This window comes from Ambystoma mexicanum, chromosome 1q (genome assembly GCF_040938575.1).
Source record: "Ambystoma mexicanum isolate Mex_15411 chromosome 1q, UKY_AmexF1_1, whole genome shotgun sequence".
Classification (NCBI taxonomy): Eukaryota; Metazoa; Chordata; class Amphibia; order Caudata; family Ambystomatidae; genus Ambystoma; species Ambystoma mexicanum.
This window is the reverse complement of record NC_090922.1, coordinates 1303512722-1303533374: the sequence shown is the minus strand read 5'-3', so window position 1 is coordinate 1303533374 and position 20653 is coordinate 1303512722. Positions and strand designations below refer to the sequence as shown.

At 46.5% G+C, this 20653-nt stretch overlaps 1 protein-coding gene across 1 annotated transcript in view; it reads right to left on the bottom strand.

Annotated features, from left to right (window-relative positions):
- The window catches only part of CDCP2 (CUB domain containing protein 2), a 207773-nt gene extending 187692 nt beyond the window's left edge, over positions 1-20081 (bottom strand). The window contains exon 1 of the mRNA XM_069635389.1: positions 19888-20081. Coding sequence (XP_069491490.1) covers positions 19888-19963 — 76 coding nt within the window. The 5' untranslated portion in view covers positions 19964-20081. The remainder of the gene's footprint in view (positions 1-19887) is intronic.
- Between the last annotated feature and the right edge of the window lie 572 nt (positions 20082-20653).

The window sequence follows — 20653 nt, the reverse complement described above, 5'->3', positions numbered from 1 at the left end:
ATACATTGTACATATTTAATTATGAGGCATAGAACTCTAGGATTGTTCTAACTACTGTTGCCATGTATACTTGTTATGGCTCATGCCATAGAACAGCAATGTGCATGGTCAAGGGTTCCAGTAGAGTCAGTTGACTGTTGGCTCCCTGCTTAGGGGTTGTCTTACCTTAATGCTGAATAAAGGTATCCTTGCTTCCCTCGTCGACACCCCAAAACCTCTCACAGGTGTCATTGTATCTCTCGAGAAAGCCCATTTGCGCCCAAAGCTTTTATTGCTTGGAGTTCTGTATTCTCTCTGTTCATCCAACTTCTTGTCTGCTTTCTTAATCTTCCTGGCCACATCACTTGTAAAAAACCTCGGAGGTGCTTTAGGTACTTTATGCACCAAGCCTTCTTCACCTTTGGTTCTATCTGGCACCTGGTCACTTCCTTTATCAAGTTGGAGTGTGTTAATGCATTTCTCTGTGTGTTCCACCATTTTCGCAATTTCTATCGCCCTGTCCAGTGTGGGGTTACACTCCTTTCCATAGTTGTTTTCTAACATTGGCATTGGAACACTTTATCATTTATTGGTCCCTTAGGTGTTCATCATGACAGTGCGTGAATCTGCACTTGACTGTCAACCCTCTAAGCGCTGTCATGAACTCAATGCTCTCGCCTTGTTTTTGTTCCCTAGTGACAAATTTTTAACGCTCCGAAATAATATTCTCCTCTACACTAAAGTGTTTGTCTAATTTGGCAAGAGTTTTTTCATCCAGGGTACCTTGGGATGAGGTGGTGCTTGATTTATTAGGGCCTTTCAACATCAAGGGTGCCAGGGATGTATATTTATTGGTAGTAAATGATCTATTGTCTAAATGACAAGGAGTTGTTGACATCTATTGTCAAGGTGACCAGGAATCCATCCCTACACACTCTTCAACTGAATAGTAGACTCCACCGTGAGCCCATCCGTGACCAGAAAAGCACGCACGAATCTATGCCACCACTCCTAAACCCAGCAGATCCAGGGACTAAGGGTGCACTAATAAATGCATGTTCCATGGTAGCCCATGCATCAGACATTGCTGACTTGCTACATAATGAAGACCTGGACTTCTTAGCAGTTACCGAATCCTGGCTTCACCCCACGGCAGGCCCTGCAATTATGCTAGCAGTTCCAGATGACTACACGCTATTAAGACTTGATTGGACCACTTCTAGAGGTGAAGGTCTTGCCATCATAGCCAAAACTAAATTTACTATCACAATTGAATCTCCTATCAATGTTAGCTCCTGTGAATCTCTAACAGCCAAGTTAACACTCTCTAGAACTCAATCCATCTCCATTCACCTTATCTACCGACCACCGGGCCCCTTAGGATCATTCGAAGAAGACCTCACAGACATCTTATCAAACAATCTCAAAAACTCCTCACAACGCATCCTACTAGGAGACTTTAACCTTGGTTTTAGCGACCCTGCAGACGCCAATGCTAGTACAATCAACAATACCCTAGAGGAACTGGGCTTCACCTAGAAGATTACCGAGCCTACCCATATCAAAGGGAGAACTCTGGACTGGCTAGCTGTGCACAACTGCCCAGTCCTGGTCTCTGCCATACTCCCGCAGCCCTGGACAGACCACTATCTGATCTCGTTTACCCTAAAGGCAACCCCAGCACAAGCTAACAGCCCTATTACCACAGTACCTTCCTCCTCAAAATCATCGATAAAATAGCATACCAACAGATCCAACACTACCTTGAGCACTTCCAGCTCCTAGGCATCCGTCAATCAAGCTTCAGGCCACAACATGGAACAGAAACCGCACTCATAGATCTCAAGGCACAGATAGATGAGTTGAGAGACCAGGGGAAGACAGCACTATTGCTTCTCCTTGATCTCTCTGCGGCCTTCGATCTGGTCGACCATGAGATCTTGTGCAACCACCTACAAATAGCTGCCCACTTCTCTCAAGATGCAACTAACTGGATCCAATCCTTCCTTAATAACCGTACGATGAGAGTCTTCTCATTAACAGCAGCAGCCGACCCTATCCCGATCACATGCGGCGTACCGCAAGGATCGTGCGTCTCCCCTACACTTTATAACATTTTCACGAAGCCCCTTTTTGATGGTCTAGACGATCTGGGTATCACCTACACTAATTACGCCGATGATACCCAGATCCTCATCCCATTGTCGGGGGATTATGACAAGGATTTGGCCTTCGTTAATAAAGTGTACCTCATCATCCAGGCATGGATGGCCTCACAAGGACTATGCCTGACAAGACGGAACTTCTCATTCTAGGCTCCACACACTACCTCAACAAACTGGGCCACAAATACTCTTCATTCATAATTGACGACAACAAAATCATGGTAGCTAAGGAGGTTAAAACCCTCAGATTCTATCTAGATTCCACCCTTACCTTCAACAAACAAGTGAACGCAATGGCCTCCGCCACTTCTTACACTTGCAAACTCATCAGGGCAGCCAAAACCTTTCTCTCCCCCACCAACTGCACCACCTTGGCCAGGGCGCTGATCCTGTCCAAGTTGGACTATTGCAATGCCTTATATGTAGGCTGCAACAAATATATCTCTAACAAAATCCAAATCCTCCAAAATAATGCCCTCAGAGCGGCCCTTAGTATCCCGAAGAAAGCCCATATTTCAGATTCCAGAAGATCTGTTAATTGGCTATCCACCAAGGACAAGATATTCCTTAAATCAGTGTCTCTGATTCATAAATGCCTCCACCAAGCAGCCCCCCAATACCTCACTGCCAGATTTACTAGACCTACCATCTCCCGCCCCGCGAGAACGGCCAACTCCAACCTTCTTCTGGTGCTCAGGTGTAAACGTACTACATCTGGAGGAAACAGCTTTCCAGTAAAAGCAGCACAATTCTGGAACTCCCTCCCTCCGTCGTGCAGGGAGGACCTACCCTACCACCAGTTCAGAGCTAGGACCGTCCACTGGCTCAAATCTCTCAACTCATAACGACCCTTAGAGACCCAGATTTGCCACTACCATGTGGCGCCTCATTGAATGTAAATATGTTTATAGTATTGCCCCAATGTACATGTTCTACTCCTACTCATTGAATGTAAATATGTTTATAGTACTGCCTTTAATGTACATGTTCTACCCTCCTATTTGGCGTGATACGTCCGGCAATGTAACCCTAGCTGGACCTCACCACACCGTATGTAACGAAGCTTTGCAACCCTCTTGCTGCCTCTGCGCCTGGCTACCCTCGGGTCAGGTGCGCATTACAAATAAATAAAATACAAATACAAAATACAAATGGCCTGAGGTGTGTGTATTGAAGGAGATTTCAAGTGGCAGGATTATTCAGTTCTTGGAGCAGTTGTTTTGGCGGGAAGGTTTCCCAAAGAGGTGTTTGTCAGATAACGGCACACAGTTGGTGTCTAAGGAGTTTAAGGAATTTCTTGGAAAATACAGTGTAGAGCAGGTCAACACGGTGCTCTATCATCCCCAAGGGAATGGCTGTGTCGAGCGATTCAATAGGATGCTCATGGAAGCAACTAGAATAGCGTCGGCTACTGGGGGAGATTGGGGAGATTGACTAAGGATGGTAATGGAAAGGACCTTCCAGTATCAGGTGGCTCCTCATAGTGTGACGGGGGTTTCCCCGTTTGAAGTTCTGCATGGGAGGAAGCCCAAATCCCATCTGTGTCCAGGGTATATGGGGAGGTCAAAAATGTGTAAGTGTAGACATTGAGGGGGTGAGAGAGAAGATGCAAGTGAGTGGGATGAAAGCAAAAACTTGATATGATCAGAAGAACAGTTGTAGAAGCTTGGTGGTGAAGGAGGGCGATTGGATCAAGGTGAAGGTACCCATCAAGGTAAGGAAGGCTACTGTGGTTTACTCAGAGCCCAAATTGTTGTTAAAGGATTTGGGGTTGTCTGTGTTGGTGAAAGGAGGAGGGGTATGGAACAAAGAGAGAGTGGCTGTCATCAAGAGTGGTGTGGTATGGAAAGGAAGTGGAGGAACCAATGAGGGGTACGGAGGTGCAGTTTTTGCTCTCACCAGGCACGGTCCTGTTTGGTCATAGTTGCTATTTCATTTTTTGGGAAAGAAGGGAGGTGTTAGGTGTGGGTTCACTTATGTATTTCCTATGCGTCTTTACATAATTCACACAGCCGGTTTTTATGTGTGGCATTCATAGCTAACATAGTTATGCACTGCTTATCATATACATTGTACACAGTTAATGATGATGCATAGAACTCTAGGATTGTTCTGACTACTGTTGCCATGTATACTTGTTATGGCTCATGCCATAGAACAGGAATGTGCATGGTCAAGGGTTCCAGTAGAGTCAGTTGACTGTTGGCTCCCTGGCTGGGGGTTGTTTTACCTTAATGCCGAGATATTTTAGGAAGAATTTGATAAGTCATCTGCCACATCCCAAGCTGTCTAAATTATAGCGATGACATCCTGGTATACGGAACATCTCAGGAAATTACACAACACCACACAGTTCCAAGTATGCAGGGGGGCAAATCTCACTCTAAACTGTGACAAATGTGTTTTTAACAAATCTACTCTAAAGTTTTTCGCCCATATATTTTCTCCAAAGGGAATACAACCTGGGCCTGACAAAATGAAGGCACTGACAGAAACCCTATGCCCCACGAATGTGGCACAAGTGAGATCATTTCTGGCGCTGCAAGTTATTGTACGCTACACCTACCGGAATTTGCATCAGTGAGCACCCTGCTACATGCCCATACCAAGAAAGATCGTACAGTCTTATGGGATCCAAATTGCCAGGAAGCATTTGACAGCATCAGACGAGACATCGGCAGAGGTATGCATGTCATACCTTGACCCAAATCTACATACAGAAGTCACGGTTGCCATCAGGTTGGGACTAGGTGCAATAACCATTCTCAGCGCTGCATTTGTTCCATTACCAGCAGAAGCCTCAGAGACATGGAACAAGAGTATTCGCAGGCAGATAAGGAGACCGTAGTGGTCGTTTGGGCATGCAAGCATTTCCACATATTTGTGTTCGAGAAGCCATTCACCATCATTACTGACCATCATGCATTATTCACCATCTACAGCAGACCATTGGCACAGATGCCACCCCGCATTGCACGATGGGGCCTGTGACTACAAGAACACAAATTCAACCTCATTCACAAGCCGGGTAAAGGTGCCAACACAGCGAACCTCTTGTCACATCAACCGGTACCGATGCAGGCATCACCCACTAACCGTGCAGGCAACTTCGTCAACTATGTAGTGTATCATACACGTCCTACCTCGCTATCCTTAGAAGACCTGACACAATACACGGTAGAGTACTCTGCACTCATAGTGGCTGCGTCCTGCATCCGGGCAAGGTGGTGGAGGCAAGCTGAAGGCTTAGCGGCCAGGAAGACAGCAGTTGACATGCACATGATGCAGACTTGAGCAACTATTAAAAGTTTAACTATCGATCTCACCCTCCCAGCTAATACTAAAAGGGGACAGGGTTGTAATTCAATTGAGCCAGCTGCAGCAAGTGGTAGATCTGGCCCATGAGGGACACAGGGGTATTAACGAAGAGACTACTGTTGCACCAAAATGTCTGGTTTCCACAAAAGGATCAGATGCTGGAAAGCATCCTAAAATCATGTCAAATTTGCCTAAGACTGCAACCAAATACCTTCCCGGAGCCCCTGCAGATGACCCCGCTGCCAGATCAGAAATGGGAAGAAGTAGCAGTTGATTTTGTTTGGACCGTTACGGTCACGCATATAAATACTGGTCTTCCTAGACGAGCACTCACAATACCCTGAGATACAGATCCTACAATCCACAGCAGCGCTCACAGTTATTCCCTCTTTAGACCAGATCTTCTCTACCAATGGGATACCCAAAGTCATCGCATTTGTTAATAGACTGCCTTTCACAGGAAATTACTTTAAGGAGTTCACGAGATGCATGGGTTTTCATCACCAGAGAATTATATCACTTTGGCCCCAAGCCCACAGGGCTGTTGAGCAATTTATGGCTAACATCAAAGGAGCAATCAGAATTTCAAACATCACACAGAAGCCTTTAGAACAGACAATATACCAACTTTTACGTGATTACCGGAACATGCCTCATAGCACCACAGGGAAATGTCCGATGGAGCTAATGTTTGAACGGCAAGTGCGCACAAGACTTCCACATGACATGCAGAGTGTCGACAGAGTACCACACGGAACAGGAGATCAAAAGAAATGATGCAGAGGGAAAGGAAAGAATTAAGGTTTACGAACCAGCCTGTGCAAGGCATACTTGTCAGACGACAACCAACTGGCTGGTACGACAACTAACCTCACACAAAGGAACGGCCCTGTTTGTTCCTGCATCATTAATGGTGGTGAAGAACAAGGGTTCAATGCTCACAGCAGAGCGCAGGGACAAACGTATCACCAGGAATGTGCCATTCTTCAAAATAACAGATCAAAGGAAGTGGGGGGATCTGAAAGACCATCTTCTTGATGAGCATGAATAATCCGACTACACTGGCGATGAAGAAGAATCACATGACAAACAACTCAGGCTTCACGCGATAGAGCGGAAAGTCAACAGGTGTTGGAGGAGACACAACCTCGAAGAACTGTGAAACAACCCATACGTTGGATAGAGGAAAGGAACTAGTTTATAAATAATTGAGGGGGAGAATGTAACAGCCATGCTTTTCCTTCTCATTATGTGGGCGGGCAAGGCAACAGGACGTGACGTGTGGGGAAGCGGAGGAAGAAAGGAATCAAGGCAGATTCGTAGTAAACCCTAAACTGTGTGGAAGTGTTTCCTTTATGTTGGAGGGGCCGTTTTGGGACATTAAACAGCTTATGTATGTTCACTGGTCAACGTCAATAAGTGTTTCATGGTATGCCTTACGATATAACAGACTGGGCACCATTTTAATGTTATCACTGTGTACAGGCCCAGAATGCCTTAGAGGGCCATTCTGAAGGGAAAATCTGACAGGCCAGTGTGTCCTGTGTTATGTGCGCCAATCGTTTCCGATTTGATGGTTCCGTGCAGCGCTCTATAGTTTTACCCAATGTCACTGGCCTGGGTACTATTCAAACAGTTTGATGCCAACCGTCATGACTTAAGATTTGCGAAAATGGTCCACTTTTCATTTGGGGTCTGGACCTATTTTTTTATGCCAGCCCAATTCTGACACCGTACACAGCGCCACAGCCTAATTTTGATGGAGTTGGAGTCAGTGTTCACAAAGACAGAATACAGATAAAAAGTGTATGCATTTTTTTGCCTGCACTTTTATAGGAGCCATTATTAATGCAGTCGGAGGAGGGGTCAGTGCTCCGTGTGGTTCCATTTAGATACCGCCACATTTGTGTGACTGGTCGCAGACACTCTTTGTGTACAGGAAATGGGGTTTGGCTCCCCATTTTCTATAAATTAAGGCGGTTTACCTAAAATGCGCCCATGCTCCTCCATGTTTTACAACCGTAGATAGTTCCGAGAAATCGTGTCCAAGCGCAAGCAACAGGTCTAGATTTGCTATTGGACAAGCCTCAGCGCTGGTAGGCCACGGCGATGTTAATAGGCACAGTATGAATGCCAATCACATTATTTTGGCGACACGTGGTTAACTTGCAGGGGACGAAGAGTTCTGTCGCCGCTCTGATTGGTGGCTTGTTCCTGAAAACACAGCTCAAGATGCAGTGTGTCACCTGTTTCAACTCATTTGGCACGCCAATGTGCACTCCTTTGATTTGCAAGCAAGAATTAAAGCATGCTTACTTTTGGTTAAGTGTTTATTTGCAATTAGAACATTCTTGCGGTGTTTCCATGGACGTGATTGGTCAATCTGCAGGCTATACAAACTGGCATAGCCCAGGAAATAATTACTTCTCTTCCCTCCGCCACTGATGCCAGCCTGGAAAAAAGCTTCTGCCGCCACATTGCTATCCTGCCCTCGTCCCATTCAGCACCTGAAACAGTTCACCCAATAAGTTGCCCTGAAAATGCAGGAGCATGCCTCACAAGGCCCTGCCCTCTCAAGGAAGCTCTGTGTATAAAAGATAATTGCTAAACATTGAAGCTCCTGCAAACAATTGAGGTCACATTACCGTGTGAAGTGTCCCTGCACCCCTTCAACAAAACTAAGTAAAGGAAACCTTTCTTTTGCGCTCCAGAACAGTGCAATGCAAACGCTGCAAACAAGGAAACAGCAATATCTGCAAACAAAAGTAAGTAATCATTATGTAGTTGCCACTAACTGAAAGGTAAAAATACACTCGTGTTTGTGGATTAAGTAATTCAATATTATATTTACTTTTTATCATGCATTGCCCTGCCTGATAAAAAAAAAAAACTCACACCTGCAGTTGCTTTCCATAATTAAACTCCTGATAATGCTAACCCTTTTCCCAATAAAAATGTATTTCTGCTAACGTACTGGTTATTGGTCTTTTTTCAAATTTAATTAAACACTGAGGGTGTTCTAATAGCTTTATAAACCTGCAGCTCGGGCTGTAACAGGCGTTATGGTGCATCATACCTTGTTTAAGGCCCTCGCTACGCTTGGGCCTTTAACACGGTCTTCAGGGCCATAACAACTGTTATGGGCCTCGCTACAGGTAAAGCTATAAAACAACACCTTTCTTGCAGTAGAGAGTGCCATATTTTTCTGAGCACCGTCAACCTTTGAGGGGGAAAAATACACCAAAAGTAAAACAGCTCTTTGGACACAACGATTGATATAAATAGACATGCTGCAGTGAACTGATAGAAAGAGAGCGTTGGTAATTAAGGACATCACTCCGAGTTTGGCGGTAAATCTACCGGATAACTGCCAAAATCGGATACCGTTGCTGCCACTTGGTCCTGTGGGTCCACCATCGGTTTACAAGTAATTCCCCATTTTTGGAGTCTATATGACTCCAACAGGATTTTTGGCAGAGGTACCGCTGACAGAATTACTGTGTGGTAACCTGCATAAGTGGAGGATTTACCTTCAGCAAAAGCTGGAGGGATAATCAAGCGTTTTCTTCCAAACATCGGCAGATTTACCTCGCAGTTATTCCACCAGCAGTAAAGCTGCCAAAATTATAATTTGTCGGTGAAGGAAAAACTGTGGTAATTCCGTTACCACCATAAAAAGTGGCGGTAATGGAAGTGCAGACACTTTTTTCCTGCACCACCACCTAACTTGGAATGGAGCCACAGTTTCGGAAAAATGAAGTAAAACGGTCCCGGGCGGTTTGCTCATTACCCTGTCCGAAACTGGCATAGTACACCCGACTCTTTCAACTTCTTTAGCAAAACCAGCAATAGCAAATCCAACAGTTTTGAATTTTGTATAGGCATCAGATTCACGTTTTCCAGGCACTGCCATAATTATACCACCCGGCCATAAAATGGCAACAGCTGTCAAATGGAGTTAGTACCTGAGTTTTCTATGGCGGTGCCTGGCAAATGCCTAGCACCAGTAAAAGAACCAAAACATTTGGCTTTGCCAATGCTTGTTTTTGACAGGAACGCAGTGCAAGAAACAGATGGCAGGACACACGTCTTGCTTAGACATTTTGATTACATCAGGAGTTTGTTTACAGCAGAATGAAACATTACCTTTCAGAAGGCTGGCTATATTAAACAGTACATCCCCTTAACAGCAGAGAGCAAGCTCAAAGAGTTCACAGCAGGGGTGTTTTGGGTGGGTGGGGAGGGGTGGGCAGTGGGTATTTAATGGCCACAGGGGCTTGCATGGCCTTGGAGAGTCGATGGATGGGTAGAACGCCACGGCAATGGCCTCGCCTCATAGGTAGTACCAACACTGCCACTTAACAGCAAAAACTTAAAAAAGCGAATGCAAACACAGAAAATCCTGAAAATGCCCTGGCTGACGGACACTCATTTGCTGTTCCTCGATAACTGCACACACATCAAAATGGGGGCCTCAGTCAGCATCTGCTAAAAAGAAAGCACCAGCCCATCAATTCATGATGTATTGCCGGTGCGTAATGAATGGAGGCAGGGAAATGATCTGCAGTTTACAAAATGTTCTTCTCACGCCTAATTTCCCTCAATCATATGTTTAGGCTGTCCTCATCATTGTTATTTAATGAGTGTCACATTTTAAACGTGTCACAAATATTGCACGCGCAACTCATGTGAAGATAATGGTGCTGATTCATACAGAATATGATTTTTGGGCTGAACTGCACAAAATACCCAGGCTCGCCATTAGTGGAAAAGGTCCCTTTAATGTGACAGGCCACAGGTTACTAAATACCCTAACCTGGCCCCTTGGCCTTGCAGACTAAACAAAGCGTTAAAATGCAGGTAAACCCAGTTCTGCCCCCTTCCCTCCCTTCAAATATTGCTTCCCCCTTCAACACCCTCACATCTTTTCAAACTTAATCCATGTCCTCTCCCCGAGCCACCGCCCGCTTTTCTTCCCTACCTCTTCCCCTCTTGTGTAACCCCGGGCTAGCCTGTCCGTCCAAACAGTTCTAACCACCCCCTCCTTACTGTCCTTCAGCTTCAACCAACCATCATTTAACCAACCATGTCCCCGGCAGCAGTAGAACACTGCCCAGAGGTGTTATTTCTGCCCCCCCCCCCCACCTATTAGCTTCACTTTTAAATCTTTGTCTAAGTATGCAATCTTTGTTTTTTTTAAACCTTTCCCCACCCAACAGCCTCACTACTAAACATAAAATACCCAAACTGAAAGAACCGTTATTTAATTCCTTCTTCCTCCTTAATTTTTGCTCCTTCCTTTACCTCCAAAGCCACCCCCTCAAATTGCTTGCGATGCCACCATAACATTTCTCTGTCCTTTCCTCTACCCATAGCGGCCATACCCAGTCCCATCATTGAAGGCTAAACCCCTTCTGTAACTTCATAACTAAAATTGACCTCCAGCTGTCATGGCCACCCTACCTCTCTACACAATCATAATAGCCATCATCCTCTTCCATTCCCACCAACAAAAATTCACCTGGTAAAACACCAGACCCAAACGGCACTAAAACCTTTATACCCCTACATTAATAGCACCCTACATAGAATAACCAGTCCCTTATTCTCTTCTTCAGAACACCACCTCCTGCCTCATCTGTGAAAGAAAAGACAAATTAAGCAACACACGTAATTGAACTCATACCACCTTCCTGGACTATGTTACTCCTCCACTTCCCATGCCTAACGCCCATCATCATAATCCTCTCATTACCTTTCACCCCCAATATATCCAACACCCAGCTCCTCCTACTTGCTCACCAAATCCCCCCTCTGGCAAATCCCCGTCCCATAAGGTTTCCTGCGCTGCTCATGCTCTCACAAGCCAACCCCTTACCATCTTTTTCTGGTGTCCTTTTCTCCCACCCGACCTGATAACCAAAACCTATTCTAATTATTTACGTGTCTGCGCAATGTTCCTTTTCATCAGGGGTGTTGCTAGGTCTAGAAAAGACCCAGGGCTACACTGATGTCGGCAATGTCGGGACTGGGGCTGGATAGCCTTCCGGTTGTAGCTCCTGAGATTCTATCCGGGCTACAACCAAATGACCAGAGTAGACTCCCCTAGCAATGCCTCTGCTTTTCATAACAGGGCACAACACTGCCCCTCCCCATTGCAACAACATAAGTTATTTTCCTTCTGTATTTATTGAGTGTACTTATTTATTTATTTATTTATTTATTTATTTATGAACCATTTTCACTGTCCCAAACCTCCCACAATTAAACTATCGTAACTCTGCACCAGCACCCTTATGATGCACAATCTCCTTGGACCCTACGCCCAAACCTTGTTCATCCCACCTCGGCCAACCTCTCCCACTCTAACCTGCTAAACCCCCCATTTTCGCCAAACCCTGTCTGCTACTTTTGACCCATCTAACCCACTGGGTCCCCGCAAACACTTCCTCAGAGCCCTGCTAGGCCCTTGCCAGCACCTTGTACCCTTTCACCCCCATTTCTTTAAAAATATATTTGTCATTTTTTTAGAACCACCCTGTTTTTATTCCACTTGCTCCTTTTCTCCCATCTCCCCGATACCACCTGCCCACCAGCCCTCTGCTGCCACAAACAAATTTGTTCCAAAAACCCAAGCCCCCACTGATGCTCGCCTTATTATTTTTAATTAATTAATTAATTAATTTTTGGGGCCAACTAAGAGCCCTGGCATGTGATGTGGTGTCAATGCAGTAAGTATTGTTGAGGACATTACCCCGGTCTCCTCTATCAACCGTATGCTCTCCCCTCAAGTACTCCCCAACTGTTGCCGCAACTAACCCCATTCCTTTCCCATATTCATCACTGCAACTGCAAACTGTCTCCTCTCCTCTCTCTTGCCAATCACTGTAATACCTTGCAGCCCTAGACCAATCCCAACCTCATTTGCTTAGGGCCCAGAATATTGAACAGCATCTCATGGCCATCTACCAACCCATGTACTCCCCGCTGCTAACCCATCACCCCTCGTTATTGCTCCTCCAATAAACCGGGGGCCGTAACTGCACCCTGCATCCATGCAGTTTAATTCCCTTTCCACCCCACGCAGTAACTCCACCACCCTCCTCATTTGTCAATGTACCCCTGTGTTTACCCTTATACATACTTGCTCCCCCGCTCTTTGCTACGCACCTAACCTGCTCTCCCCCCATTGCACCAGTTGCCATACCCGCGTCCTCTGTCCTTGCAGTTTAATTCCCTCAGTGCACTGCACACAGTAACACTGCATCCCTTACTTCTTGGCCAATGCGCCCCCATGATCATCCTTGCAAATGTTCCATGTCATCATTGTTCCCACCCTCTGCACCAGGGGCCGTCTGTGCACCCCCGTCCGTGCAGTTCAATCCACACACCCTGCCACTTCACCCCCTGGTGAACCACTCTGCGTCTGCCCCTTCATCTGAGCGCCCATCCTCCGATATAGAGCCTTTTTGCATTCCACAATTTATTTATTTTTAAACCTTGAAACCTTTCCCTTCCTTTCATTTGACCTTTTCCCTTCTTTTTTGTTTTTTGTAGGCCAACCTCTCAATCCCTGTGGCAATAATGTATAACTCCACACTCCTACAATGCTCGTCCCCTCCCATTCAACTCTCCTTCTCCCTATTCAACCTTTTCCAGTTAAAATTACATTCTCTGCATCCCAAATCATCCCAGTTCCCCATTAGTCTACACTTCTTTGTTGACCTGTATTCACCCACCTTAACTGTCACCAAACTTAACTGTCACCCAACCAAACTTCCACTTAAGCCAACAAAACTAACAGAGGTACGACAAAATTACTACTTTATTGCCGTTCACCCAAACCCAACAACTTCTTGACCTGATATGTTCCGATCCCCACTATTCCTTCTTGTATGTACCCCTTCCACCCAGTAACCAGTATCCCTCCTGCTGCAACCCTTCCCCCAAAGATGGCTCACTGACTTCTACCTCCTGCCCCCCTAGCCTGGACCGGGGTGGGGCAACCAATAACTGGGCCATAAAAAAGGCATGGTCCAGGCCTGTATTATTGACGAGCACCTAAACCACAAGGACCAGAGGGTCCATACAAACACAACACCCCCGCTCCTTGCTCGATGCTGGGCCTGGGCCCGATACTGCATGCCCCCTAACACTCGAGTAGGCCACCCCCTATTTCACCTTAACTACTGCACTCTTTTCTCACTTAACTAATCACTTACCTTACCATCAAATCCATGTCTTCACTTTAAAGTAGAACCCAAAACAATCTTCATCTTCCTTCTCAAGCCTTCCTTCTTGAGCCTTCACTCAGCCACCTCCAAAACTCTGAGGGTCAGATGCTTCGCCAGGCAGAAACTGGGGGGTAGATCTCTCTCCTTTGCAGGTCCCTCCCTCTGGAATGGCCTCCCTGCCCCTCTCTAACTTGATCCCGACAACCTGAAGTTCCGGAAGCAGCTCAAGACCTTCCACCTCTCTTCTGCTTTCTCTCTCGCTCTCCCCTGCTGACCAATCTGTCTACTGCGCTGAATGGCTGCCTGTCTACCCTCAGAGTCTCAAGGGTACCAGGCCCACTCCTTGACCAGTAGCCCCTACACTACTGCCGGGCCTACCGACCACTAGGGGCTGTATCTGTAACCCTATAGTCCCCTGCCTCCTTGCACTTACCCAGAGCTGTGCTGCTCTGGCTGCACTTACTCAGCGCATTGCTTCCCAGATTGCACTTCCCTCTTTTCTCCCCTGGAACTTCTACTCTCCCTTCCCCATGCACTTCACGTCTCGCACTTTCACAATCTGAATCACACAAGGCTTAGTAAGATCCTTGTTTTTTCCTCCCTCTGTCTTCCTTCCCGTATCTCGTCGCACCTAGAAACACTTGTGTACAGGTTTGTTATAAATGATTTATCATATCATATCGTATCCTCCTCCCCCACGGTTACTCTCTTAATCCTCACCATGCCTTTCATCCACCTTCCTGGCCCTCAAGTTCTCAAATGCCATTTCTTTTTGTTATTATTACCCACCCAATCCTGTTCCAACCTGGGATATCGACTCTTCCTTCATATCCATGATTTATTTTCCTTTCTTCTTTATGGTTAATTATATTTATTTAATCGCATCCTTTACCCACCAAATACACCTCCAACATCACCTTCACACCACCAACCTTGCCCTTCTCCTCCACAAACACCAATGCACCTTCAGTTCAAATCCTGCTCACCTCTACATCCAAACCGTTGTAGGAGCGTACACCCCATTGACTCTGCACTGCCGCTGGGGGAGGTGGGCGTCCAAAATCTCTCACCACTCATTGTGTTCAAGCCATCTCCCTACACTGTGTTATCAAGCCCAGGGAGGACATATTATTCCCCTTCAGCTCCTGTTGTAGGGGAGTCCATCCTAGCCCCTGCCCCATGCTGCTACCCACTGGGAGGATGGCGTCCTACCAACTCCCCTCAGCTCTACTGGCAAACTTGGGGCTGTACTGAGCCCTTGGCCATCCCGCCCAGTGGGAACCATCCATTCCACCCCTGATCCTGTCCCCACACTCCCTAACACCCACACCCACTGCCCACTGTGACCCATTTCCTGCTCTCACCTCCCCCGCTGACTGCACCCACCTAGGCAGCCTAGAACCGGCCTAACTAGTGCACCCATCCATAACCAATGAGGGATAGTGCCCCTTTTCAAATATTTGACCCATGAGCTAAATGGCTGCGTCCTGAGCAACTGCCAAGCCCCATTACCTGGTGCCTTGACAATGTATAACTCTGTACAGTAAATATAATGTGTATATATTCTCAGGGTTTTTTTTTAAAAACTTTATTTTCAATGTAGAGAAAGAAGACATCAATTTTAAAAAGCAATAACATATTTACAAAATTATATACAAATTTACAGAAACATCAAAAACAATAGTATCTATAGAAACCCATATCTTTGCAAACCATTTTTGCCTTGTCTCCTATATAAATGTTCCTCCATAGCTGCCAAATCTCGCATTTCACTTAGCCACATTTCTTTTTCTAATGTAGCAACAGATTTCCAATTCCTAAGGATAATTTTCTTACCCACTGCAGCCCCTCTAAATAACCATTTTTTGGATCTATCTCCCACACCCCACTTTAAAGCAAACCCATTGCCACGGATATCCCTCATATCTATCAACGGTACAATACGGGGCCCCCAGCTCCCAAAACCCCTACAGTCACCATGGCTTCTGACCCAGAAATTCTACAGGGAGCGGGAGGGCTGCGCACTGCACTGCCCTCTGGTGGTGTGCAATGTGCACCGCAGTCTGCCCTCTACAACGTATCCGCCGGCAGGCTCATCGCTTCAACCCTCCGGATGGGTACCAGAGAGAACAGAGCCACAGCCTTACCGTGCCACATCCCACTCCTCCTGGCCGCTACCTTGACACGCCCATGAGGACGAGGGGAGAGCGCTCCCTGCCCTCCCCCAGTCCAGGAACTTTATAAAACAGGGCAGCCGTGGCCCGGAGCACCCCGCACACACAGCAGAACCAGGAAGGTAAGGTTGGTGTTCATCTAACCCCCTCCATTTAGCCCGACAATGACGTTGCTCCTCTTTTAAAAAGAAATATTGTGAACAAGCGATCAGTGGACCGCGAAACGCATAGACTCCATCTACTATTCGGCAGTTACCTTGGGAGGGCCACAATCTGAGCGGCATGAGGATGTGCATGTGCAATAATTTTATGGAATATTTTGGACCTTAAATGAAGTGGAACAATTTTGTATTTTGGTTTCCCGTTTTCATTGGGGACTAAGGCGTGCTCACCAACCAACTGCGGAAATGGCAGCTGAAGAAAGATATATATATATATATATATATATATATATATATATATATATATATATATATATATATATATTTATATGCCCTCCTGCCCCGGGCGCCTTAAAGCCCCACAAAACCTTGCCACCCCACCCAAGAGCGTCCTAGGCTGCCACACGCCACCACAGACACCAATTATATTTTTAAAGAAATGTTTTCTATAACCCGTTCCCCTACCCTAAATACTAACAAAACCCCCTCCCTTCGCTGGACCACCACTCACGTGTGCCCCCTAGGTTGCCACTGCATTTGTAGTGCCAGCAAAGGTCCAGGCAACACGGGGCGGCGTTAACCGCCTGAACCTTCGCCGGCACCCACAAGGCCTTCTGGGACCGGGGGCCGCAATACCTTCAACTCTCTCTTCCCAAATACCTTCCTTCTCGGGCTCTTCGCTCATCAGCCTCCAACTCCCTCAGGGTCAGCCGCTTCTCCAAGCAACGAGTTGGTGTTCGATCTCTCTCTTCAGCAGGGGCCTCCCTCTGTAACAGCCTTCCTGCCTCCCTGAAACTTGAGGAGAACCATCTCCGGTTCCGGAAACACCTCAAACCCTTCCTCTTTGCTTCTGCTTTCTCTGCCTCTCTCCCCTGCTGAAATTCCTGGCTGAAACTGCACTGGTTATCTGGCCACCATTTTCTGATCTTGGGTCCAGGCCAGGTCCTGCTTTTGCACACCTGCCCTGCCCTCCTGGCAATCCCTGCACCTAGGGACTGTTTTCTGTATCCCTACAGTCCCCCTACCAGCACTTATGTCTGCTCTTACCTTGCACTTGCCACCATCTGGCCGCTTTTCTTTATCTTATTTATTCTTCTATCCCATGTACTGCACTTTCCCCTCTCCCTTCCCCCAGGCACTTTTCCCTTTCTCCCTACCCATGCACTTGCGCGATCTGAATGACACCTGGCCTAGTAGGATCGTTGTCTGTCTTCCCTCTGTTCCCCCTCCCTTGCCTCGTCGCGCCTTGAAACACTTGTGTATAGGCGCGTTATAAATGCCATATCGTATCATATATAAATAACCTGTAGGGGCAGCTCGCTGGCCGGGTGCAGCACCCAGAATCTCCCCGGGGAGCAAAGTGTACCACATGCTCCCCAGGGCCCCCTGTGCCAATGACGGTAGGTGAAAGTGATTACTACAGCTTGTCGCAACTCACACCCGAAAACAGTAGTCACAAAGAAATCAGTTGGACCTTATCAAAATATGTGTAAAGTACATCTAATTCACAAACACTCGGCATTTACACCCACAATGAGTGCTCTAATCGGGAGTACCTTGATCAGATTAAATCACTCTACGAGAGCAAGAAAAATACAATTTTATAAACACTTTCTTACATTTTCGTTTCTCACTTCAAAATGTCGCACATCCAACGGATTAAGATAAACTTTCGTTTATTTTCACACCTCAATTCCTACAGCTTAGAACTTTCAGGTGTAATTTAAGTGTGTTCACAAACGTCAAAGTTTTGTGGCGACACATGAAATTAATGACACGTTTGGGAGTGAGTACACCTTGTCCATTCGCATACCCCTTGACACACTCACAAGTCCTGACACCCACCAGGGAGAAACATTTTTGGTCGGTCTGGAGGTAAGTTACAGATGATTAAATTAAGCCAAGACATACAAAAACGTAACATTAGTAAATTGTTTCATCAATAGGGTGCAAGTCATTTCGTGAATTACTGTTAATGTATACATACGTAAATGAATACCTTACCAGGAGTATGTTAGACTTACTCCTGGAAAAATGATTGTATGAATCGGACCATATGGAGATTTTGTTTGTATGTCAATGTGACGTATTATGCAGCCAAAATATATTTCAAAACTACAAGCTATCTGGTGCCTATTTATGGTCCAGTAAAGGCAATGAATGTGTTACACCTGAAGAAATGACGCAGTTGAATATCCCTGACTAAAAAATCAAGACGACATACAGATCTTTACATTTTCAAATGTTCAGTTGTTAACGTCAACATATGCACCAGAGTACATTCAAAGTACGTCCATCTGAAAAATGCTAATTTCTTGGCCGTATGAGAAGTTAGTTTGGAATGTACGTACCCAATGACTATGTGGCGCTAGGGAAGAGGATGTGCCCAAACTTCAGAACCTGCAGCTCCTAGCTTCAAGTCCAACGACCTGGCCGGCGACCCGGTCCTCCAAAACTTGCAACCTTCTCACGGGCTGATGTATTCTCCCCAGCCTGCTGAAATCTGGCTACTCTTCGATCACGCCAAAGAGGACGTCTCCTACTTCGTCTCTTTTCTTGAAAAGAAAAAGAACATTCCCCTCAAGCTACGCCTCTGGGTACGGCCCATCTACCGTTGCTTTGTACCTACCCTTTGGTGACTCCCGCCTGCTGCTGAGCGAAAGCTGCAGCAAAGTCCTCTTATACCCACAAAATAACTGATGCGAGAAACCTTTCTTCTCAAGAAGATCTTCTGCTCCTACATTCATAGCACCAACCTTCCATACTGGGTCACCGGGAATCATGGGAACACTGCGCTGCTTGTCCTGAGGAAGGCGGTACACCCAATTCCGCCGAAACGCAGTACTGTGTCCCTACGTCGACCACTTCACAGATTAACTGTGTTTGGTTTTTTTAATATACTGTAGCTAGTCCATCAATTTGATATCAGATTTCATTTATCAACTTGTCCCGTGTTTCTACACATAAGATGTCATGTCCCTTCATGGGCATCCTTTTTAACTTACATCGTAAATAATGATGGTATCATATATGTGCTTCTAAATCAAGAACTCTATCTTTGTAAACTGTTGAATTACAAAACTCTGCTTCACTATATCAAAACGCTCAGAGTATCCTCAGATAATGTTTGTGGCTTTATGTCCACTTCTTAGAAAAACAGATACATACCAAACACTTCAATTAGTAGGATCTGTTTCCTGGTAGGATCCTCTCTTATGTTCTCCAGACTGTAGGGTCAAACAGCATGTGTGTGTGTGTGTGTCTGGGTGAGGGGAGGTCTAAATGTTGCATGGAGGTATCATAAGCCTGTCAGCAAGGTTGGCATTTCAGCACGGTCCCTAGAGAATACCTGCGCCGTAGATTGCGCTAATTAAAAGTGGCATGAACGAAAGGGTGAGGAATAGGTTTGGGGCGTGGAGGATGGGCAGGCGTTTGTCGCTGAGACATGCCCCTAACGTGTTTTCCCGCCAGGTGGGTGGTGCACAGGCCCCAGAGCACCGGTGCCCTGAGGCATCCTTGTCCCACTGTGCTGCCACCTGAAACCCTCTTTACTAATAATGAGACCATCACCAAGATGCAATGGTGCAGTCCACGGACTCCGCCTGCCACCCACAATGACCCTGGGGACCTTTAATGAGGCCCACGTCCTGTGTAATAGATTGACAAGAATACAAAGTCGAGGCAGAAGCGACTATAACATTATCTCCTGGAAGCGGGAAATGCTTGCGCACTCGAGGGGAAGGGAATGCTGCCTCTTCTAGGAAGCAACGCGTTTGGTCAGATCGAATAAAAGTCCCCATAACCAAGTGCCTGGGTAACCAGACCAACTCTCTCATCACTCCCCCCAACTCCTTACCTTTCTTGGCATGTGCCCGGTGTGCCACACATACACACGTGGCTGCCACGAGGACCAGGGTGGGGATGTTTCGCATTCTCGTGCGCAGCTGCCCCTGTAACAAGTCCTCCAAGGGGCTGAGTGTGGACTGTCTCCAGGAGGCACCTTCCGAGCACAGGCGCGCGGGCTGCACCGGCGTGCGCGAGCGCGGTGAATAATTCATCCAGGCTTGGAATTAGTAACCCGAGCTCTTCCCGGCTCCCCTCACTCAGTCCTAATGATCTGTATCAAATGGCCCTTGATTTGCACGGCGCCGGACGCTTTATCGATATCCGCGCGCGCGCGCGCAGGCTGGATACGCGGAGGGTGTAGCTCCGGGCTCACGTTCTGCCCTGGGGGACCAGGAAATAATGGAGTCCGCAAAAAATCTAATGAATCATAACGGACATTGTGGAGGAAACGCAGATATTACACTTGCAGTTCTTTTTATGTACCCTCTGTGGGGACCAAAGTACATGAACGCGATATTGGGCGTTTGAAGGCAGCACAGGAAGGGGAAAGGGGTTTGCTTTGTTATGTTTTTAGTTGGTTATATTAACATGAAATCTAGATCTCGCAATCAAACTTAGTAAGAGCTATCGTCTACACCCCAGTTAGCTGAAAAGGTATATATTGATGGAAAGTGTTGCATCACAAGATAGACAGATAGCCGGTAAGATAGCTCCGCGGGTTGAGCGCTCGCAGCTGTGATCTGAGGGTGATCTGCAGGTCGCAGGTTTGAATCCCA